This window comes from Rhea americana, unplaced genomic scaffold (assembly GCF_003343005.1).
Source record: "Rhea americana isolate MKP2758 unplaced genomic scaffold, rheAme1 scaffold_501, whole genome shotgun sequence".
NCBI lineage: Eukaryota > Metazoa > Chordata > Aves > Rheiformes > Rheidae > Rhea > Rhea americana.
Genome location: NW_028186648.1, coordinates 118,376 through 142,520, shown reverse-complemented (window position 1 = coordinate 142,520; position 24,145 = coordinate 118,376). Strand labels below are relative to the sequence as shown.

Here is a 24,145-nt window from a genome sequence, read left to right as displayed (position 1 = left end):
AGGTGTTTGTTTAGAAGTTATGAGGCTTTGAGCTCGTTGACTGAACAGTCGTATCTGGTCACTGTTTTGTGAGGAGAGAGATTTGCAAGAAAATCCAAGTGGCACTGATGCTTCAGTAAAGAGATTTGTATTGTTTCATTATTGTATTTTAATCTTTAGATTTATTAGTTATTGAAGCTGATGTGTAGATAGGATTTAGGACTAGCTCTTCCAAGCCCACCTCTTTTTTTTTTCCCCTAAATCTGTCTCTCTTGTTCTGCAACTTCCGCTGTTTATGATTTATACTATTAAAAAGCTTTATGTAAATGTATTTGCTGAATCATTGCTGTAAGGACAATCTTAAAAATTACTGCAGTGTTTGTAAGCAGTTTCTTTCAAGTGATCAAGTCCTTAGCAGTGGTGGTAATTTAACAACATGTCTTCAGTAAAAGAGAAGAAAAAAGCCACCCTAACTTGATTATAGTCTTGGATTCTATAGATTTCACTAATCCTTGTTGAAGTCAACCAAAAGCCAGCAGTAGATAACTAGTTAGCGAAACTAGAAATAAAAGCTGCACTAATGCTGAGCAGGTCTTTGGAATCTAATTACCAAATAGATCCTGGCTTCTAGAAAGACAGATCTCTTGGCTGTCATGGGATTAAATTTGTAATTTGGATCAATAAGTTATGATTTTCAGAGTCATAGGCCAAGTTCTGGAATGCATTGCATGACCTACTGTCCTGAGGATGTTTAGGGTATTCAGTAATAGATTGTCTTGGTTTGAGCTTTTTATTGCTTCCAGCTAATGGCACATTTGGAAAATCTGATATGTGCATGTGCATTTAGGTTTGAAAACAATTTCAAAAGAGGCAACTTTGTCTTTTCAGCATTTTAGAACAGCTGTAAGTTCTTTAGTATAATGCTTCTACTGGAATCAACCCCAAGGCAGGTACCCCTTGTTGTCAGTCTGACACTTTCCTTATCAACAAAGGCAGACCACCAGAAACAAAGGCGTTTGAAAACTCATAAATCTCTTTCACTGGAATTTTAAAATGAGACATAGGAACCTGAAAATGAAATGTTAGTATATGGTTTGTATTTGTTTATGTTAGTATATGTCAAATTCAATCTAGTAAGCATACTGAAGAAGTCCTTTAAAAGATAAAAATCTAATTTGCCACACTGTCTTTTGTTTAAAAATTTTGCAGCCTACAAACAACTTAAAAATTAGATTGTTTCGTCAAATGTTTACCTATAAGCTGATCTTAACAAAAGCTTTCTGATTTTCTTTCGTGGCTTGGTGAGGTTCTCGACATGAAAGAAAAAAACCCTTAGGGCTGGCTATTTTGTTGTGAGTTGCACTGTTTACTGGTTGTTGTGGCTGTTAGCCTACAGAGTCCAATTATTTGTTCCTCAATAAAAAAGCTTACTAAAAATTGTGCGATCTTCTAAGTATGTATTTAAATGGTGTACAATGTAACACTAATGTTTAAACAGCTCAAGTAATGTTCTTTGAATCTGCTTTTTTAAAAATAGCATATTCTTTCCATAAGTCCTTGTTGATCTTATGGCAAGCAATGTAACTTATGCAATTTTTTAAAAGCTTTGGCTACAGTTGAGGATTTCCAGATTCGTCCTCATGCACTTTATGTGCATTCCTACAAGGCTCCTACTTTTTGTGACTACTGTGGAGAGATGCTTTGGGGTTTGGTACGACAAGGATTAAAATGTGAAGGTAAGTCTGTTTATGATTTCTAGTGTATTTTTCTGTGTGTGTGTATTTATATCAGATGTGGAAGAAGAAATTGTATTTCATTTGATATGTTAGCATGTAATAAATACAGCATTGGTAGTATGAGGAAGGTCTGTGTTTCAGGAAACCGGAGTTCTTATCCTGGCCTTAATGCAAACTGTGTGATGTTGGGCAAATGATTTAAGAAGTGCTCGTGTTTCCCACTTCTAAAAAATAGTTATCCTATGAATGTGTGCTGTTTGCACAAAGAACAATATTTTGGAGGGAATCCCAGAGGGGAATCCCTTTCCTTATGGCCTCCATCCAGCTGGACTGTGCAACATATTGCAGCCTACCGTCAGGTACTAACACTGTCTGCTCACTGGCTTCCTCTTGGCATTTATGCTCCAAAGTGAGGCAGTGATGAAAACCTCCTAGCGGGAAGAGAAGTGAGGACAAAAATCAGCAGCTTCTGTCTTAGACCTTGTTTCTGGAGCTGGACTTACTGAAAGCCAGTATTTAGGCAAGCAATGTAAACAAAATTTTTGCTGTGAATCATATTAAGAACACTTGGAGAATTCAAACAGAATACTTTTTCTGTCTTTACCATTTTCCTGGGTTAAATTTTTAACTGTTTATCAAAATACAAGTACTACTTAAATACTATGTTTGTTGCTTTAAATGTGCTTGGATTCCCCTTCTCCCCCCCCTTTAAATATGTGAAATTCTTCTCTTTCAGGTTGCGGATTAAACTACCATAAGAGATGTGCCTTCAAAATCCCTAATAACTGCAGTGGAGTGAGAAAGAGGCGTTTGTCTAACGTGTCTTTACCAGGAGCAGGGCTTTCAGTTCCAAGACCAGTGCAAGCTGAATATACAGCCTCTGCCTCTGAAGAGGTATGTAGTAGGAAAGAGGGAAAAAGTATTTCTGGGTTTAAATCCTTTAATGTCTGGGGAACTAGCTAGTGTTGTTAAGTGGTTTAAAATGAGCATGAAGAGCTGAGCTTAACCATTATGATTGGGTTTTGTTCATTTTTGAAACTCCGGTGGGTCTTAGACTGTGATATTTCCTGATTACCATTATTACTATAAGAAACAAAACTGGAAGTAAATTATGACTTCTGTGTATAATTTTGTCATTAATCTATCACTCATGATAATGTGAACTCTGAGAACATTGGTTTAGGCAATGATAAAGTATCTTGCCTACTTTGTGATACAGATTTATTCTGTATTTACAGTATCAATATAGAATAGCAAAATAGAATACAGTGTCAATATATACTTGGCTGAAACGGTACAAGTTGTATGCTTTTATGCTGGGAGGAGAGGAAGTTCATGGTATGTTAAGCTTTTTGAAAAGTTAAAAGCCGTATTGAAGAGGGTATAGGGGACGAAGGGCTTGCAGTAGAAATATCATCCATGTTAGTTTTTTGTTATAATGATTGTTATGATTGCTGAGAGGTTATCGGATATACCGCAACTATATAGAGCGTAACAAAGGACAAATAGTTATTAGATCAGTTTGTTTCATTGCCACTTTTACCATGGGGTAAAAGCAATGTTATTGATGGTCTTTCCTGCTTATTTAAATTTCTATTTTATAGTCCAGTAAATTCTTTTATTCCTACTCACCATGATTTAAATCATAAATTATGTAGATCATGTAATTCAAGAACATCATATTTTTTAGCCAAAGTCTAAGAAGCCTTGTCTTGAGTCATGAAAAATAGTCATTCTGATGCTTTGTAACTATTGCTAAGATTTCTTCAGTAAGGGTAGAACAGTAAATACTACTTCTTCCATACAATTGCCTTTTTATTTTTACATGCCTATTTAATACCTGTTTGCCTTTTGTTTGCTATCTTGTTTGCAATACTTGACATAAATTTTCAATAATACCTTACCAGATTTGCAATTCCTCTTTCTTTCGGTAGTCTTGCAATGCTTTAGATCAATGTGCAATTCTTTACCGTTTTCTATAATCTAAGTAACTGTAAATTTATTCTACTGAATGTACAGTAAGACATACAGTGTTAGTTTTGGTCTTAATTTCCAAAATTTTTGTTTCAGATTAAGTTAAAACATTTTTTTAATTTCCAAAATTTGTCTTTTGTTTTCTGAAATTTTTTGCCTAGATTAGTAAATTATCCAAAGCACTCTGTTCATTAAAAATTGCTAGCGTGATGTAATGATTGTTTGGTTTTTTTTTTTGCCTACTACAGTGTTTTCCGTTTCTGCCCCTATACATGGGTCCATATTTGCTGTCTGCATGTTTCACCAGGCTTCTAAAGATAAGAGTGAATTTTAGCCTTGTTTTTTTGGCATTTTTAGTTCATATGGAAATAAAGAATCATACCTACTTTCCTGCACTTCACAAGAAGGCTTTTCTACTTTTTTTTTTGTTGATTTTAGAGTGGGTTTTTTTGTATGTTATCAGAATGTTCTCTTAAAGCTTCTTGGCCAGGTTCCTTCCATATCCGGTCATTTTCTCAGCCAACACCCCCCAACAACCACCACACACATTTTTTTTTTTTTTTTTCTAAATTGAAACTGTTTTGGTGCAAGTCCTTTATGCCTTTTTTTATTCCAGCGCTGCTGCCCAGAACCTAGTAAACGAATTCCCTCCTGGAGTGGCCGCCCCATCTGGATGGAGAAGATGGTGCTTTGCAGAGTGAAGGTTCCACACACCTTTGCTGTTCATTCTTATACTCGTCCTACTATATGCCAGTATTGCAAAAGGCTGCTCAAGGGCCTTTTCCGCCAAGGAATGCAGTGTAAAGGTACACGTTTAGTTTTCTGCCACCGTGATGAATTTCTGTAACGGTCTGATATTTAAAGCTGATATAAAGTTGCATTTTGATTCCTAAAGACTAATACACTGCAAAATAGAGCAGTGTAATTTTAAAAAGAATTGCATATTTTTAAGATAATTACAATGCTCATCTTTTTCATTTTAGTAGACTGTGCATTTTTGTTTATGCAGAATGAGACCTAATTACACACAGATTTGGGAACACTGTAATAGCAGCAGGAATTTAACAATTATTACTATGGCAAATAGATCTTGTAGACTGCATTACCAACAAATTTATAAGGTTTTGTTATATTATGCTAATATAGAAATACTAATTATTACTTTTAAAAGAATTTAAATATTGGTGCCTTTCCTGAACTTGCTTGGATGCCATCAGGTGCATGTTTTATATCTAGGTTATGTTAAGATGAGTGATTTCAGTTCTTGGAGCTATTCCATAGTCGTCAGGACGTAATTATCACATTGTGATCTTCTTTTGGCTGTCTATTACTGGGCAAAGAAGCTGAGAGCACAACTGACAGAGGCAGTGAGTAGGTGTAGCAGTTTGTACGGCAGTGTCTGGACTCTGCTTAGAACTTCTGAGAACCTTGTTGGATGTTGCGAGGGCACTCTGAAGAACTAGAGGGTGCATGCTGTGGACAAGAAAGGAACGCTAGGTAAGGACAGCTACAGGACGCCTTAGTTTCTTCTGGGAAGCTCTAGCTAGGTGTAGTTGCTGTTAAGGAGCTCTGTTGTGCCTGGTCAGAGGGAGGTGGGGCCTTTGTTCCAGCTGATCCCTGATTCGGGTGGGTTGGGCCACCCTGTGAGTCAGTGCTAGGGAGAGGCCTACATAAGAGCCAGGCCTAGAGCACAGCTGACAGAGGCAGTGAACAAATGCAGCAGTTCACACAGAAAGGCACAAAGAAGGGGTCTTTGTCTCTGGTCATAGTAGCATTCGCTTCCTCAGATACAGTTACGACCTGCCACAGAGCATGTTCCCCAGTAGCTATTAGAGTTGCTGCTTCAGCTATGTTGGAGGCTTCCACTCAGACAGACCTTTTGATGTAGCTCTGCAGATCTCAGGCTGCAGGGAGTGCCTGAGGTCCCTCTGTGAGGCTGGGGCTGAGTCATCTTTTCTGCAGAAAGTGTGATGCTGTTGATGAGTTGTGTCACCAGGTAAAGGAGTAATGAGAGGAGGTAAGCAGGCTGTGTAGCAGCTGAGAAGATGACAGAGAGAGAGAGAGATAAGATATTCTCAGAGATTGTACACCTTCAAGAGTCTCTCTCGCCCTGCCCCCAGGCCGTGGAGATGCAGGTAGGCTCTGTGCTGTATGGAACAGTAAGTCATAACTATAGAAGATAAAGGCTGGAAACTGGTCATTTCTCATATGAAGAGTGCTCCCCCTGAAACCTTGCAGTTGATGAACAGGTTCAGTGCCCTCTAGACTGAGGAGGAACTGGGCATGGCTTCAAGTGAAGTAACTGAGCTGACACATCCTGTGCCACACAGGAACACTCAGAAGTGGAACGTGATTGTTGTGGATGACTCCTTGCTGCAGGGGACAGAGGCACCCACCTACTGACCTGACCTCTTGTCAAGAGAGGTTTGTTGCCTGCCAGGGGTGAATCTGATATGTCATGAAAAGACTGAGGCTTGTCCATCCATCCAGCTGTTTCCCCCCTGCTGCTCTCCCATGTGGGTACCAGTGATACCAAGACAACTTGGAAAGTATCACACAGGATTTCAGCACTCTAGGGATGGAGGGTCCGAGGTCTGGGGGCCCAGACTATTTTCTCCTTGATCCTGCCAGTGAGGGGGAAGGATGGAAGAGTAGACGGATATTGCAGGTATCTGGCTACACTGCTGGTGTTGGTTTCTATGACCATGTTTGAAAATTGACAACTGATTGGGAGAGATGAGATCCACTTCACTAAACACGTCTGTTGGTGTTTCTACCAACAGGTTAGCCAACCTGCTAAGAAGGACCCTAAAATGGGAAAGACAGGGGAAGGAGAAAGTTATAGAAACCATGCAGGAAGCAAAACAGGGCTCAAGTGGGGATACGTCAAGCAATTGCATGCAGCTAAGGAAGTACTTACAAGACAAGACTATGGGGAATCCTCTTGCACTCCTTGTGAGAAATCAGCATGTTTGAATAACTCTCTGAAGTGCCTGAAATGCCTGTACACAAATGCATGTGGTGTGGGGAATAAACAGGAAGAATTAGAGCTCTATGTGAAGTCACAGGGCCATGATCTCATTGCAGTTGGAGACATGCTGGGATAGCTTGCATGACTGGGATACTGCCATGGATGGCTACAAACTCTTCAGGAAGGACAGGCCAGGAAGGCGAGGTAGAGGAGTTGCCTCTGCATGAAAGAGCAACTGGAATGTATCAAGCTCTTACTAGGGGTGGATGAAGAGTGAGCCCAAAGCTTATGGGTGAGGATTAAAGGGCAGGCTAACATGGATGACGGAGTTGGGGTGTTTGCTACAGGCCACCTGCTCAGGAAGAGGAAGTCAAGGTATTCTACTGACAGCTGGAAGTAGCCTCATGATCACAGGTGCTGGTTCTTATGGGAGACTTTAACCATCCACATGTCTGTTGGAGAAACAAGAGAGCACAAGTAGTTCAGGAGGTTCCTACAGAGCATTGATGATGAGTTTTTGACACAGGTATTAGAGAAGCCAGCTAAAGAGGAGAGGTGTGCTGGTGGACCTTATACAGCAGGAAGTATTAGTAACAAAGGGAAGACTAGGAAAAATATGGACCCACTACTGAAAGGGGCGGGGGCTCTGATGATGAAGGATACATAGAAGGCAGTGGTATTGAATGCCTTCTTTGCTTCAGTCTGTACTGCTGAGGCCAGCCCTCAGGTATCCCAAGCCCTGGAGACAAGAGGGAAGGTCTAGAGAAAGGAGGACTTTGCCTTGGTGGAGGAGGGTTAGACTGGAGATCATGTAGGCAAACTCGACAGCCACAAATCCGTGGGTCCTTATGGGATACTGAGAGAGCTAGTGATATTCTTGCTAGGCCACTCTGCACCTTCTTTGAAAGGTCATGGAGAACAGGAGAGGTGTCTGAGGACTGGAAGAAAGCCAGTGTCACTCCACCCTTCAAAAAGGGTGAGAAGGAGGACTCGGGAAACTACCATCCAGTCAGTCTCGCCTCCATCCTTGGAAAAATAATGGAACAGCTCATCCTAGGTGGCATCTCTAAGCATGCAGAGGAACAGAAGGTGATCAGGAGTAGCCAGCATGGATTCCCCAAGGGGAAATCATGCTTCACCAATGTCACAGCCTTCTCTGATGAAATGACTGGCTGGGTAGAGCAGTGTGGATGATGCCTCCCTTGACTTCAGCAAGGCCTTTGACACTGTCTCCTGCAACGTCCTCCTAGGCAAGATGAGAAAGCATGGGTGAGATGAGTAGACAGTGAGGTGGCCTGAGAACTGGCTGAATGGCAGAAGAGCTCAGAGGGTTGTGATCAGTGATGGAGGCCTGTAGCTAGCACTATCCCCCAGGGGACAGGACAGGGTCCAGTCTTGTTCAACTCTGTCCCTGCATCCAATTCACTGATGAATGAGTGCTGCTTCAGCAAGTTGGCTGATGGCGTACAAAACTGGGAGGAGTGGCTGACACACCAGAGGGCTGTGCTGCCACTGAGAGGAACCTTGGGCTGGAAAGATGGACTGGGAGGAACCTCCTGAAGTTCAACAAGGAGAAAGGCCAAGTTCTGCACCCCTGCGGAGCAGTAACGCCATGCAGCAGTACAGGCTGGGGGCCAAGGTGCTGCAAAGCAGCTCTGCAGGAAAGCCCTGGGGCTCCTGTTGGGCAACAAGTTGACCAGGAGCCTGCACTGCACCCTTGTGGCCAAGGCCAGCGGTAGCCTGGGCTGTCTTGGCAGGAGCATTGCCAGTAGGTGGAGGGAGGAGATCCTTCTCAGCCCTGGGGAGGCCACAGCTGGAGAGTTGCATCCAGCGCTGGGCTCCCCAGCACAAGAGAGCTGCGGAGCTCCTGGAGCGTGTCCAGGAAAGGGCTACGAAGATGCTGAAGGCTCTGCAGTATGTCTTCTGTGAGGAAAGGCTGAGAGCTGGGGCTGTTCATCCTGGGGAAGAGAAGCCTGAGGTGGAAGCAAGCGCTCTGAAGGGAGAATGTCAAGAAGATGGGGCCAGACTCTTTTCAGTGGTGCCCAGTGACAAGACAAAAGGCAACAGGGCACAAACTGAAAAACGGGCAATTCTGTTGGAAGCTAAGAAAAACTCTTTTTGTGGTGAGGGTGTCTGATCACTGGCACAGGCTGGCCAAACAGATTGTGGAGTCTCTTTTCTTGGAGATATTCAAAAGCTGTCTGGACACAATACTTGGAAACATGCTCTAGATGACCCTACTTGAGCAGGGGGATTAGACTAGATGATCTGCCGAGACCTCAACCATTCTGTGATTCTGTGACAGTACAGATCTGTCTGCCTTGCTGCAGAAAATATTTTATAATATTAATAGTCTAAATATTAATGTGGAAAGGACTTTTCATTTCTCTCCTATATGAGAAGTCAAATGTGAGCTAAACTGCCAAAGGTATTGAAAGAGGTTGCCTAATACTTTTACAGTTTTCTTCAATAAAAGAGATCAACTTTTTATTGACTAGGAAGTATTTATGTTTTGTGTAAGAAAGATAACTAATAGTTTTGCCTTTCTTTTCTGTTTGTATTAGTTTGCAGTTTTTGTAGTCTGCTTGAAGTCTGCATCCTAAACTCTTCTAGATTTTTCAGTCAGTGCATTGGTTGGATACATGTGATACATAATCAAATAATGAAGCCTAAAAGAGATATTTGGCAATTTTAACTTACAAATGCTACTACCTGCTTACAGTTATTTGGATTGTATATCCACCTGATAAATGGAATTTCCCCACTTCACTTCCCTGAAAGTGAATGGCACTGCGTGAAAATGGTGTGCCTGTATAGAAGAGGAGTCTAGAGAAGTGTTAATTGTAGACACAGAAGAACAGACATAAGTATATTAACAGGTCTTTGTTTATGCAGTATGATCCTGTGTATTTTTTAGTATTCCAGGAACTGGTACAATCAAAATGTGTAGAAGGTGTCAGTATGAGAACGTTCTTCATGCTTCCCTCCAGCTTTCTTGTATGTATTCCCAAACCTTGGGGTCTTTCAGCTGTCCTATGTTCCTGAGCTCCTGTAAGAACCTTGGATTTCTTGAATTCAGCCAAGCTTCCATTTGGATTCTGAGTTGATCTTTGGGATGCTTAGGCTATATTTATATTTATATTAACATATAAATTTATATTAATATATTAACATAGTTAAATGTTCCCGGGAACATTCCTGGACACTGAGGCCAACTGAGATAAAATTGCCTGTGCTTATGCACAGACTTTCTTAGCCTCCTAACCTGTGTGGCTGTAGGTAAACTACCTGTTCAGAACTTTTCCATGGAATGCTCCAATTCATCAACCAGGCCTGGGAACGGTTTTGGATTGCGCTAATGCCACTGTGGGCCAAGAGCATGCCAGGGGTTGTTTTAACGGTTTGCTGGAGTAACATTGCACTGTGGTGCCCAGGAATGCTTCTGTATACAGTTTAATTTATTAGTGTTGACTCACTCTAAATCTTAGCAGCTGCCTGGCTGAATATGAAAATTGTTACCTCTGTTTCTTCCACACCCCTTAACAGCAGTGAAATAACCATATTCCATAATTTGGATGGAAAACAACACTAGAAAAGGCAGATTATCAATCTTCTTGGATGCTTGCTCTTTGGCACTAAGAAGCTAAACAGGACTGTAGCTGGCTCCAAGACTTGGCTACTTACTCCACTACTGAAAAGGGGGAAGATAGTGACTTTTCTTTTAATTGGACTGAAAAGCGCAATGAACTTTATTTGAAGGGTAAAAAGCAGAAAGGGGCTAATTATCAAAACAGTTGTGGAGACAGTAGGGAGTTTTGAATTCCTGGTGTTTATATAGAGCTGAAGAATACAGTAGTGCTCCTTTTAAAAGCAAACCTATAATGCTAGTGTTGTGTGCTAGACTTAATAGGCTTCATCTGATACCTTGAATGTAGAAATGGTGCATGCACATCCAAGTTTATTCCATCATCATGTCAAGCCAGATCTGGTCATGTGTTATTCTGTCCACTTTGTGTCCAAGGAAATTTAGCCAGGCAGAAACGGATAGTCAGATCTCTAATCTGAAGGATCAGAGAGCTGAACTTTGGGATTAACTGCAGAACATAATTGCTCCACTTGTGGTTCTGATGGCTGCAAGTCTAAGGCAACAGGTGGTGAAAAATGATAGAAATGAGACATTTAGATCATAATGATAGAAAAAAGGGTGTGGAACAGACAGAGGATGGGAAAAAATGACAACATAATGGAAAAAAGTCTATAAAGACAAAGCTAGAGAAATAGAAAATGTTTTGTACTGGAAAGGGAAGTGCTGACATAATAAATAGTGGTGGGGCAAATTGGCATGTGACATCCAGACAAGATTGTAGATTTCCTGCTGGAGGTCACCTTGTTGATGCTGTTACACATCAATTCATAAATCTGGGCAAGAGCATGTGATGGAAGTGCTGAATGATAATATTAATGTCTACTTTAGTAGGAATCAAATTGTGTTATCACGCTCTTCTATTTTAGATTGCAGATTCAATTGTCACAAACGTTGTGCATCTAAAGTGCCTAAAGACTGTCTCGGAGAGGTGATTTTCAATGGAGGTAAGATGGGAAACATGCTTTCAATTACTGACAAATCTTTGGAGGTTAACAAGATTCATCAACTGTTGATTCCTTCATCTTTGAGTACTTTAAAGCTTTTATTTTACTTTTTCCTTTTTTCCTCTGAGATAACTGAGATTGACTAAAACTTACATACTCTGACTTGAAATTTATTTAATCAGTCTTGGCAAGAACAGTATGCTTTGCTTGAGATTGCTCATGGGAAAACAGAAGTTGAGAAGACTTTAATGTACAAAAATGGATGTGTGTTGTGCTCAGTCTTTTCATTATTCACCGTGAAATACATGAAATATATATATTTTTAAATCTTAGTGTCTGAAGTCAAGCACTGTTCCATTCTCATATTCGTGATTTTTAGTGGCCAGAGAGCACAGCTGTCTGTAAAGAGTGTCTGTAAAGTTTTTTTTTTTTTTTTTGGAAATTTTAAATTAGTAGGGCTGTTTTCTGAATAGACTGTGAGGAGTGAAAGAAGAAAGTGGGGAACAGTATGTGAAAGACAGTTTTGGGTCTCATTCTTCTAAATTTTAGACCAGTGTTGCCCAAAATCTTGATCCTTGGCATGTATGCTTTTTGGGGAGTAAATTTGATGGCATCCAGCAGATCACACCAAACTGAGCAGCTTGGACCAGAGGCCAGGGCGGCAGCCCTTTTAGCCTCTAAATCTAATGCACAGCATATCCTATCCTTTCATGCCTTCCTTCTCCAGTTGCAAGACTCCTGGATCTTGAGGTTGGTAGCCGCAAAAAAATGGTTGGTGCTGATAGTTGTTGCTGCTGTAGCATGCTTTTCCACTGTACTTCTTGTGGTGATAGCGTGCTAAGGCATATAATTTGGAAACTGCTGTTTAAATTATTCTTCCTTTGGTGGACATGAGGATGAGAGGAAGAACAAAAAATAACCCAATGCTTAACTTGAACTCTTTTCAGATCAAAAAAAAAAGGGGGGGGGGCAAGTGAGAACTGTTTGTATCTTTTGATTCTTTATTTTCTACAGTGCAAGTTGTATAGCTTGTGGCAACTTTCAGTTTGTAGCAGTAGAGTTTAGATGTAGATCAGGTGAGATCTATTCTGCTCTTTTCTTCTCCTGCTATACCTCCAGCCTCCTGCTTTTTTTTTTTTTTTTTTAACCTTCTGTTTTTATTATTATTATGGGTTACAAGGGCAGAGAGAGCAGAGTTAGGTTTCTGTTGATGGAGAGTTCTACTTACACAGGAGTAATTTTCCTCTGGGTTTGGGTTGTCTCTAGCCATAGAGGTCACTCTGTATTACTCAGCTGAGGAATAGAATTTCTTTGTGAGATGTGGATTTAGACCTTAAGTGTTTCACTATGATTCTTTCAGTATGATTCTTGTTTTGGTCAGGTCTCCCTTGCCTTGGCATTTAGCAAATCTGAATGGATAATGTTCATTAGTGTACTCTGCATCGTTAATCAAAAAGTTGAAGATTTTGTGTATTCTTGTTTTACTTTTATGTTTACTTGCATAAGTATGAATCGAAGAAGAAATTTTATATTGGGGTGTGTGAGTGTGTGCACTTGAAACAATGTCCAACTCACATGTTGTTTCTAGAACCTGCTAGCCCAGGCCAAGATTTGGATATGCCAATGGAAGTTGATAGCAGTGAAATGAACAGTGATGGTAGTCGGGGTCTGGATGATGTTGAAGAGCCCTCTCCTCCAGAAGACAAAATGTTTTTTATGGACCCATCTGACCTTGATGCAGACAAAGATGAAGAAGCTGTCAAAACTATCAGGTAAGTCACAGTGTGGACTTCTGTGCTCTGGACATACTTTTTTCAGTCTTAAGAAACCAAACTTTGTGCTATCCAGGAATGTTCTACTCAGTCTTTCTGCTTAAAATGTTTTTTGATTTTTTTTTAACTTAAATGCTTTGTAAATGTATTCTGTCCCAAGCAAATCTGAAATGTAAATAAATTAAAAATATATAGTCTCTTCTCATGGGAAAAACTGCTGTGCTACGACTGTTATCAAAGAAATAAAACTGTTACCAAAACATGGTAAAATTAATGGCTTAGCTTAATGCTGTAACTAAGATCTTTGTAACTTACGCCTCGTTCGCTTCCTGTTGTACGTGTGATTTAAAATGAATTACTGGAAATTTAAATGCTCTGATATTAACATGGTAACTTATATACCATACCCCTTGGGCAGCAGTTTGTTTAACTTGAATGTGCTTTTCTTAAGTTTTGCATCAGATAACTGTTATGTAGTTTCTTTAATCAAGTTTAGTCTCTTTACTTTCTGTATTATTATGAATAGTATCATTCTGATTCTCTTAAGTTAATATCACAAGAACAACTCTACTAGGTCAAACCAAAGTCGTTTTAGCCCAGTGGCTAATAGTAAATGTGTAAAGTGATGTGTAAGAAAGAAAGAGCATATAGCAGTACTTTTCCAGCTTTCTATGATTTACAGCTTAAGGACTTTCTGAGGGTTTTTGTGTTCAATCTCTAGATAGTATTTTTCCATTGTATCTAATTGTGTTGGAACCTATTATAGTTCTTCATGTGCACAGGATCCTGTGGCAGCAAATTCAATGGTATAACTGCAATTTATGTTAAAGTATCTTTACATTCTGATCTTTGATTCTGCCTTGTGATTTCATGTGGTTACAAACCTGTGTGCTAGCAACATGTGTAGGAGTTCAGGTGTATATCTGAGTGTATTAGAATATTAAAGATTGTCAAGCCTTGTCTGTGTGACCGTTAATATCACTGAACATTGATAAATTATCTAGTGTAGATGTGAGTTGAATTAACACATAAATGCCTTTCTAGATTTTCATAAATTGAAAGTACAATTAGGTAGCTTTATTAGTGTAACAACAGTATTATGAGATAGCATAATTGACTAACATACAGAAAAGAAAGTAATAACAATACAGATATTAATCATAGTTTTATGCTGGATTAAGATGCAAGCACACAGTTAGCTGTTTTGTGAGAGAATGACTCCTGTTGGTGTTGTCTTTCTAGTGTTTCTTTCCTCGTGTTCTATAGCATAAGTACTGCAGTGCTTGCATTAGGAGAGTTAGTGGGACCCTAGATATGTAGCTTTTTAGAATCTCATTGCAAATGCTGATGATGACCCATTCATGTAGAAATTGGCCTTGTTTGTCAAAGTAATAACTTTTATGGGAAGAAAGATCCCTGTTTCTGAAAATTACAGGCTAAATGTATTGTACAACAGTACAACTATACAATACTGTTGTATTTTAACTTGTTAAATGTTAATGTGTTTGTTTTTTTTAAGTCCTTCAACAAGCAATAATATTCCACTCATGCGGGTTGTGCAGTCCATCAAGCATACAAAGAGGAAGAGCAGTACAATGGTTAAGGAAGGATGGATGGTCCACTATACTAGTAGAGACAATCTGGTCAGTGACTTTGATTTCTTCATATTTTACCTTAAATCATTTATCTAAACAGATGTATTTTACTTCTCTTACTTAGTTATAATATCAGTGATTTCCCTTGACCATTCTACTATCAGCAATATGGTACTATCTCCTATTCCTGTAACAACTTAGGCTTTCCATCACTTCCATAGAGATTCATTTTAACAGCAATGTCTGTATACTTTCTGCTGACCCTGAATAACAGGGTATTTCACTCTTTATAAAGATTTTTTTTGTTACTGTCTGTATTCTTGTTTTTCTACACTCCAAGACTTTCCTTTCTTCTATTAGTGTATTAGCAGTTTGAATCTCTGAGTACTTACCAATCTGTTCCTTAACCATCCCCTCAAAAACAGTCTTCCCTGATTTATGATTTAATAAACAGCTTACATGTCGAAAGGACAGGTTCACCCATATGCCTTCACCCAGTTTCCATTTAGCCCTGGTTTAGAATTCAGTCTAGTCAAATTTATTCATGTGCTAGCTTTCTTTGACTAACTCATGCAGATAATCTTTGCATTTCCATGACTGAAGTGAATTAAGCTCTGCATTGAGTATAATAAGGGTGTTTCTAAACTTTGTCATCCTAGGCCAGACATAATAGTTTTTTGGGGTTTTTTCGTTTTCTTTTTTTCTCATGGGAAAATCAAAATGAGTGTCAAACTATAAGGGCACAGGGCAAGCAAAGTAAGTTAGATCTATACAACCATATTAGCTTTTTAAAAACCTTAATATTTTCAGGAATGATTTTGTGCTTAAAATATAAGATAGTTATGTGCAACAACTTCTAAATGTATCTTTTTTGATTGAGAAGGTATTACTTATTGGTGGAGGCTTCCATAAAATGGCTATTTGCTGTCTGTTGTGATTCCCCCTCCCCCCCCCAAGATGTTTTGTTCATTTGAATCTTATAACCCATCTTTCTTTCCTGCCACTATGAGCTTTTGACCTTCTAGAACTCTGTGTTGACAAAAGAATTAAGGACTCGCTAGGCTTGCTTAGTCTTTAAACCCTTGTGACACTGGTTTGACATTAGCACAGAGGAAGCGAGCATGGGGCCCACAGTTATTACTAAGTGAAAATGATATGATTTTTGGGAGCACGTGCACTTGCTGTAAAACCTGTGTAGACTATTTCCTCTAGGAGTTAACAACTGTTGTCACCATAATTACTGTAAGGTAAGTGATACTTTTTTCAGGTTTATGAAAATAATCTTAAATCTCGTCTTGAGGTTGGAAAAAAAAAAAACAAACAAACCCTATAATTTCAAAGTATCTTTTTATCTATTTAGTCTAAGATGCAATGTAGATTAACATTATTTGATGGTCTTGGTAGTTTAAAGCATTTCTCATTTAAATAAACAGAAAAGAAAGTTCTAGCAGTGATTTATTCTTTATGTTATTATACTATGCATTTTGTAGAGAAAAAGACATTACTGGAGACTGGACAGCAAATGCCTCACACTATTTCAAAATGAATCTGGAACAAAATATTACAAGGTAATTAATAAGTAATAATTATGTTGCGCTTGATTTACTCAAAATGCTTTAAAGACCTGAAACGTGCCTGTAAGTAGAAAGGGAACGGAAATAATGCTTATCATACTGTAATCAAAATTGAAAGAAATTTTTATATAAGCTTTGGCCAGTAATTAGAAGGACCAATCTCAGAAGTTGCATGCAGCTCCCTTGTTAATCACCTTGCTTATATGTCTCCTTGTGTTCTATATGTACTGGTCTTCTGAATTGCTTAGTGTATTAAGGTTTCTTCACAATTACTAGTTAGTTTACTTGGTGGCTAGCCTAGTTAACAGTTAGGATTTTCGCCTTCTATAAGTTGTGACTAAAAGTTTGCATGCTTACGTATTTTACTTTGAAGTTCCCATAACAAAATTATTCCCAACTGTACAACTGAAAGTTTTAAGCAAAATCTAGAGAAAATTTAGTATGCAGCTTGGCATTTATGGAAATGAAGCTTAGCAGTAAATTTAGCATGTGTTAATATAGTGATGTGTTTAGTGGTGGAATATTCAGGAAATGTCTTCAAATGTATAAACAGGATTTCTCCTTTTCTTGTCTTGCACCTTCAGGTGGGGATCCAAATCTTGCAGCTTCTTCCTCTATAACATCTCTAAGATCAAGCCTTTTCTCTGTACACCCAGCTAAACTCTTGTCCAGATCCTTTTCATCCCTATCTTGACCAATGCAGTCTTTTCTTCTCAGACCTCCCTGGTATTTGTATTGCCCTGTGCATTCAAAATACAACTGATAAAACACCTTCCTTGCTTGTTACTCTATCCTGCCACTGCTTTTATTCTTCCAGCTTGCCCACTCCTGCTTAAATCTCAGGTTATTTGTCTTTGCTGTTAGAATTGTTCAGTGATTATATCTACATTTATTTGCTCTTTCTTAAGCTACTGTCTCTTATTTGCCCCCCGCCAGTCCCCAATACCAGCCTGATTTTGACCTGCTTGTTCGCAGCTCTTAAGTGATGTGCACTTGTACACATCCACATGTGTGTGAAATGTCCTTCTCCAGCTAGTGTAAACTTAAAACCATTTCTTTCTTCAGATCTGTTCTCTATTGCTGCTTATACCATGATCTTGCAGTGACAAGTTAGAGGGGTTGATAGGAATTGTTAATATCTATATGAAAGAGAATCTTTACCAAGAATGATGTAGTTTTATAAAGTGGTGCTTGTTGACTAGCTTACCTAATCACATCCTCTTTGTAATGTTGTCCTTTCACTCCCTGCCCTTCCTCTTCTTCACACCCCCTCTTCCCCCAGTCATGGTCATCTTTAGTTAGGCTGTATAAACTACAGGGTCATTCTGTACTTGTGCATCATTTGTATATAGTGAGGGTTTCATACTGTGTATAAACAGAGTATGAATAAAAAATAATAAATGTACAGAGAGCTGCGGTGGGGTTGGAATTCTTTCTAGAAATGTATAGAGGATTTCAGAATGTTAGGGGGATTAGTGGTTGTGTACAGTTTGACATTAGTTATAAAACTTGATATTTAATTTTTGATATTTTAATATATTTGCTTTTGATTTCTTTACAAACATTTTAAGTTCTGAACATCAGTGTATTAAAGTATTATCTGTGTTTTCATTTTTTAATCTTTAATATTTTTCTTCAGGAGATTCCGCTTTCAGAAATTCTCCAGGTGACTCAGCCTCGAGATTTTTCAAACATGGTGCAGGGCAGCAACCCATACTGTTTTGAGATCATCACTGACACGATGGTGTACTTTGTTGGAGAAAACAATGGCAGCAGCCATCACAGTCCTGTTCTTGCTGCCACCGGAGTTGGACTTGACGTAGCTCAGGGCTGGGAGAAAGCCATTCGTCAGGCTTTGATGCCAGTCACTCCTCAAGCTAGCGTTTGTACTGCTGCAGGACAAGGAAAAGATCACAGTAAGCAGGCAGACAAGGCACTATTATTCATATTCTGAAGATGTTAATAATACAGATTCCATTTCAGCAAAATGGTTATGTAGAATGAAGTAGCTATATCAACTTGCTGCTGAATTGGATCTGTAATTTTCCACAAGTTTCTAGAAACTGGCGCTCACCTTTGTGGAGGGTATCTGGGGAAACCTTTTCATCTGTTGTACCATCAAGTAGTAGTTAAGAATCAAATTTTCAATATGAATACATATTACAAAGCTTTATCGTAAAAGTGTAAGAATGCATACATAGTGAACTTGATGTAAAAAGGGACCATGGTTTTGGTATTTCTAACATACTTAAGGTCCTTTCAGATTATATCTTTTAGATTTGGATGCTTTCTGGTATTACCTCCCATTATTCTTTCAAATCTGTGAGATGTCTTTGTAGCTAGAGAAGGAAAGGAGTTGGTGATGAAATGCAAATGCTACCAGTGGTAGAAAGAACTGCTGAGCTGCAGGTGCTAAGAAATACACTCTTCCTTTTGTGGCTTCCCTTTTTTTTCTTTAGCATAGGACCAAATTCATTATCGAGGCTTTGCTGAGCTATGTACTGTGATCTTTCTCCTCAGGCAGCTCTTGAATTTCTTGCAATAACATTCATTCACATCCTGGGCTGAGGCTTATGCTTCCATTCTTTAGTTTCCTTTTGTCTTCCAACTACTGCTTTATCCTCTTTTAGCTGTATGCTTGCTTGGAGGATTAGTTTCTCCATCTCTGTTACCGGGTTACTCTGGAGGAATGGTAACATCAGCAATAGTTAACAACATGTAAATGCTAATCATAAGCACTTGCTGCAGATACAACCAGGGTATGAAAACAGTAAACAAACAAGTGTCAGTACTAGTGTTTGTATTTAATTACAGTGAATAAACTGTAACTTAGTGAGAGTATATATCATAACTGGCATTTTACATATGTAGAACTTCACTTTCCATATTAATTCCAAATAAATATGCTAAAGCTCTTTTTGCTTTTTAACATGTAAGATTTACTGTTGCTGATACTTGCAAAATTTGTTTACTTTTTCAAAAAAAGATGTTTGTGCAGGTATAAGGAATCACGTTTTTATAATAAAAGTTGAAAGTGATAGGAAATAGAGGTACAGGGATAGATACAGGCAAGTATTTTAGCATGTTCAGGATTGTAGGAGTATAAAAAACTGCTATGAATCATTGAATGGTGTTTTCATATTCTTAGACAAGTCGGCAAGTTGTTTTTTAAACTCTGAAACACTAAATGTCTGTTCTTCCCCTCCTTCTTGCACTCTGTGAGCTATAAAATGTGTTCCCAGAGCCTTTGAGAAACTTAGACTTTTACTTGAAACAATCCAAAGCCTCAAATATGTTATTTCTAGAATAAAAAGAGCAGGAGAGGAGGAGGACGTTACTAGTACTGGAAATACTTGCAGCAGTAGTGAGTTTGTCATGTGAAAATGTCCAGAACGTGCAGGCTAGCTAGTTAATGCCATGTTCTAGCCAGGAAGTAACAAAAAGTTAAGGCGCTCTTCCAGTCTGATGAAAAAAATCTTTCCTGGCCCCTGTACTTGGCATATGGGGTAGCAGAACTCTTGGTAGCATATTTCTGATCTGAAAGGACAAAGGGAAAGATTAAAGGCAGAGGAACAATTGAGTAAGTTGTTATCTGATATAGATGACATTGAATTTAGATGAATTTTAGCATTAAATATGCTGATTTTTTCAGGTACATGACAATTTTTCAGTCATTATTCTTACGTATTTCAGACACTAAGAAAAAATCAGCTTATTTGGAGGGAGTAATTCAACTTCTACCTAAAACAAGATAACAGGTATTTTCTACTCTCCAGACATTTGTGGACAAGTTTTCAACGTGTTCTCTTAATCAGTTTCAAAACCATGAGGTCTTCGTTTCCTATTTAATTTGTTTCAGTCTTGCTGCAGTTTGTCATGTATGTGTTGTCCTTAGTAATTTTTGTGTGCTTTTTCACTTGTTTTCTCATATATCTGTGTCCTGTGTGTACTCTTACTCCGGTGCAGACTTGACTAGTCTGAAGGAGAGAGCAATAATCAGTGAACATATGCATAGCTGTAATTCCAGTTCATATTTCAGGTGCAGTGTTTAAGCAAATTCCTTCTTTGACTTAAAGCGCAGGTGGCAAAAATCAGATGCAGGCGTTTTCTTCATTCTGTAACACTGTTTCTAGAGTAACAGGTCTGATCTTAGGGTAATAAAGGCTCTTTCCAGAGTGCTAATAAATTTGTAGTATGTTCTATATTTACGTTGTATGTGAATTTGTTGTCTGTTTTCTGAGAGGTAACATAGCAAATGTTAGGTGTCCATTTGTCTGAGAAGCTTTACCTCTGTCTTGAAGTGGAAAGAAAAGGGATGTTTTTGCCCTGATGTATCTCTCTTATTCCTGTGATGAAAACTTCATGCCTATATCTGCTGCCTGCTGAAAAGAAGTTCTTTGTCTGATATTTCTACTTGTGGAGTACCATAGATTACACCTTTTAAATACATTTTTAAATTCTGGAGATTGCTATCCTTCTATAAGATTTTCGAGTCTTCTGCTACTTACTTGTTTCCTTCTCTTTGCTTACACTTATGCATTGTTTCTGTATATCTTGATGCCTCAGAAAATTAGTAGCCATGCTTATTTGAATATAAATGATCTACCTAATCCTCCTACCTGTATTTTTCTGTTACTACCTGAAATTCTTGGTAGTTTAAGGAACTGCGGTACAGCTACCATATTATTACTGTTTTTGGTCTCCAGCCCTTTACCCTGTACTCACTTGTGCTGTTTTACTATTTTTTGTGATTAGTGAAACAGAAAGATTTATCTAATCTATGAATTTTGAGTTCAAGAGTATGATATTTCTGCAGAATATCAATGAAAATCCTTTCACCATGACCAAGTTAGAAGCCAGTAAAGATCTTTTTTTTTTTTTTTTTTTTTTGGTCTTACAATCAAAGGCTCATATCCTGTTCTCTTATTCTGTTCAACTTTCTTTTTTATTGCAGAGGAATTATCTCTAAGCATCTCTGTTTCAAATTGCCAAGTCCAGGAGAATGTGGTGAGTCATATACATCAAATAGCAATATTATTTATTTATCTGCGTACTCAAAAGTAATTTATAGAGTCTCAAGGAGAAAGCAACACTAGGGTATGCTGTAGCTAAAGAATTCTTTGCTATGTCATTAACTGAAAGTCATCTGGTCACTCAGCAAGTTGTTGGTTAATATGAGTGCATGTTCTTGCATATAGTGCAGCTAAGTGGTACCTCTTCAAGAAAAGTTCTTCCCTTCCCCCCAGCTCTATATGGATTAATGATGACATCCTTCACCTAGTTTGATTAACAAGTAATTTAAATACAGCTTAGCTTGTACTAACCAGTAAGCTCATGAGCATTTTGACTACTCCTGAAATTTGTGATTTTTTTTTTGTTTGTTTTTTAATTTGTTTTGTTTTGTTTTTTGTTTTACATACATTAGGATATCAGCTCTGTGTACCAGATATTTGCTGATGAAGTTCTGGGTTCTGGTCAGTTTGGCATTGTATATGGAGGTAAATTTATAGTAGATTCCATTATACATTTAGTTAAAGTGGAGGGTCTGTTTCCTTGATACAATTACCCTTTTCGTATTTGTTCAGCTGAATCTGGAGTGTGTAGGTAAAGTTTAACTTGTAAACAATTTTGTTAGAATTACTTTGATTTAGTCTCTTTGCAGTTTTATTTACAGTATTTCTTACAATTCATTTTGTATGTTCAGTGTTGTGCATTGCCTCAGAAACAGTTTAGAGTGTACCTCATATTTGGACCATAGTTGAATATAAAGCAATCTCTTAATTTGAAATCAGGCCTTGGTTAGTGGTTTGGGTTTTCATATTACAAATTCTAATTCTGTTGTCTATATCATACACTATAAGAAGTCATTTATTTAAAGAGACTATTGATTATATATATATATTTTTAAACTGATATCTGAAATAATGTGGCTGAAAACAATTAGGAGAATACATTTTTTTCTAGTTTGTTCTTTGACACAAACAAGAGTTTGTTATATGGAAATGAGGTTTCACTACAAATTTCTTTCAGCAGGATAAAGCAGAAGAAAATTATTTGTGAAGAGGTATCAATTTCGGGTTTCAGATGTAGCTTTATCACTTCTTTTATATAAAGCTTATATTAAAACTTCTTTGTAAACCATGAACAAAAGAAATTCTAGAAACATAATATCTGAACTCTGGTCTCCTTTTTATTCCATGTTTTATGCAAAGTGTAAAGAAGTTGGAAAGGAAGAAAAAGTGATAATTAATGATTTAAAAGTGGGAACCTTTCTACTTCTGTCATGTTGTTTTTCTAGTCAGAAAACATTGTGGCTTTGATTCTTCTGTGTGTTGGTTGTGCAGTTAAATAGCTTATTACTTCAGAAGTTTTTGATGGTCTGGTTTACATTGCTCTTGAGAGGTCTTCCTGCCCCTACCCCCTGATTTCTTAAAGTAAAGATTCAAGTATGATACCCCTCTCATGAATGGCAGTTTTGTAAATTCAGACAATATTTTAGTATTTAATGTTTTGGTCTTTACTTCTCTATATACTCTCCTAAATTACCTTTTACATAAATTTCATTTTGGTATTTTTCATGGTTACATATTAAATACTTGTAAGAAGCTTTTTTATATATTAAATCTTTTCATGTTAATTATGTGTTAAAATACATATAATGTACCAAGTTTCTTAGAATAAAATCACAAGCTGAAAGAGCAAGAAAAGAGAATTTTAATTCTTTTGCTGGCTCTGCACATTGCTTAACTGTTGCCGTTGTTTGGGAGACTGGATCGGGTAATTTACAATATTCTCTTCTCATCTCTTTAGGCTTACTGAAATAATAATAACAAATCCTTTTATTTGGAGAAATAAAATAGGTTAAGTAGCTTCCACTGCTGTGTCCCCATACTTTGCAGAAAGCATTTTAGTTATTACAAGATTTGAGCCCCCTTTTTATTCTATATTCTGGACAAAAGTTCAACTTTTACAAATTGAAAATCAGTAATTAGAAGATAATGATTTCCAGCTTCTGTTTCTTCCAGTGAGAGTGTTTTTCCTCTATTTTTTTTTCTATTTTGATTAGTTTTCAAGGGTCTGAAAAATGTGGAGGGATAAAAAGAAATTCTTGGAAATTTCTTAGTGAAGTAAACTTGCCCCGAACCATGCTAGTATTTTTCATAGGAAAAGGACTTTTCAACCTGCCTTTCTGTCGTCATACTTCATGTTCAATTTTAGCTCTAGTCTAGCTTCTGTAGGTAAATATTCTGTTTATTTTCTGCTTTTTTACAGTTTTTGAAACCTAGTATTTGTCTTCTAGGTTTTGCATCTTGTTCATAACTGATGATATTTCTACTGCACTTCATAGTTTGATGTCTTGTGGAGCTAGAATTGCTTTCCCTTCATTTTAGGTTTTTAAAATCATGCTTAAATAGGCTATAACTGGGTGCTATGATTTCCAATACTTTTTCTAGAAATTGCTGATTTGTTACAGAGGCAAAATGACAGAACTCCTCAGATAAGACTATCTTTCCAGACTTCTGGCTTTATGCTGTTTCATATAACAGTCCATTGTGTAGTGTAATGACTTCTTTAGGACTAATGTAATTTTCTTTTACTATTTTTTTTTTGTTCTTCAAGTCTATTTGGCAGCCTTGTTATACCCTTTTGGAACTTGAATCATGTCTCTAAATCTACCATATTTTGTCCAGTGGAAATAAACCTGTTTTTGACCCTTTATTCGTGATGATCTTTAAGGCAGGTACGTTAGTTGCTCCGTGGAGCAGCCTTCAGGAGCAATCCCCATGCCCTGCCTAAGCCCCCGGCCGCCAGTGCTGACCGCAGAGCAGCAGGTGAGGCCTAGCTGGGTCGGTAGCGAGCGTAGCTGGGCTCCCCGTAGCTCTGCCTAGCTGTGACAGTAGACTTGCCTGTGCCGCTTGCGTTGTAGCTGCGTGTGTGATCCCTTTCCCTAAAA

The 24,145-nt window shown here is 38.1% G+C and overlaps 1 protein-coding gene across 2 annotated transcripts in view; it reads left to right on the top strand.

The window, feature by feature from the left end:
* The window catches only part of PRKD3 (protein kinase D3), a 49,178-nt gene that overhangs the window by 15,772 nt on the left and 9,261 nt on the right, over positions 1-24,145 (top strand). For both annotated transcript variants that reach the window (XM_085317736.1, XM_085317735.1), the window contains exons 4-13: positions 1,584-1,715; positions 2,452-2,609; positions 4,306-4,495; positions 11,173-11,250; positions 12,839-13,022; positions 14,542-14,665; positions 16,108-16,185; positions 17,831-18,107; positions 21,146-21,198; positions 21,617-21,689. In XM_085317736.1, coding sequence (XP_085173862.1) covers positions 1,584-1,715; positions 2,452-2,609; positions 4,306-4,495; positions 11,173-11,250; positions 12,839-13,022; positions 14,542-14,665; positions 16,108-16,185; positions 17,831-18,107; positions 21,146-21,198; positions 21,617-21,689 — 1,347 coding nt within the window. The remainder of the gene's footprint in view (positions 1-1,583; positions 1,716-2,451; positions 2,610-4,305; positions 4,496-11,172; positions 11,251-12,838; positions 13,023-14,541; positions 14,666-16,107; positions 16,186-17,830; positions 18,108-21,145; positions 21,199-21,616; positions 21,690-24,145) is intronic.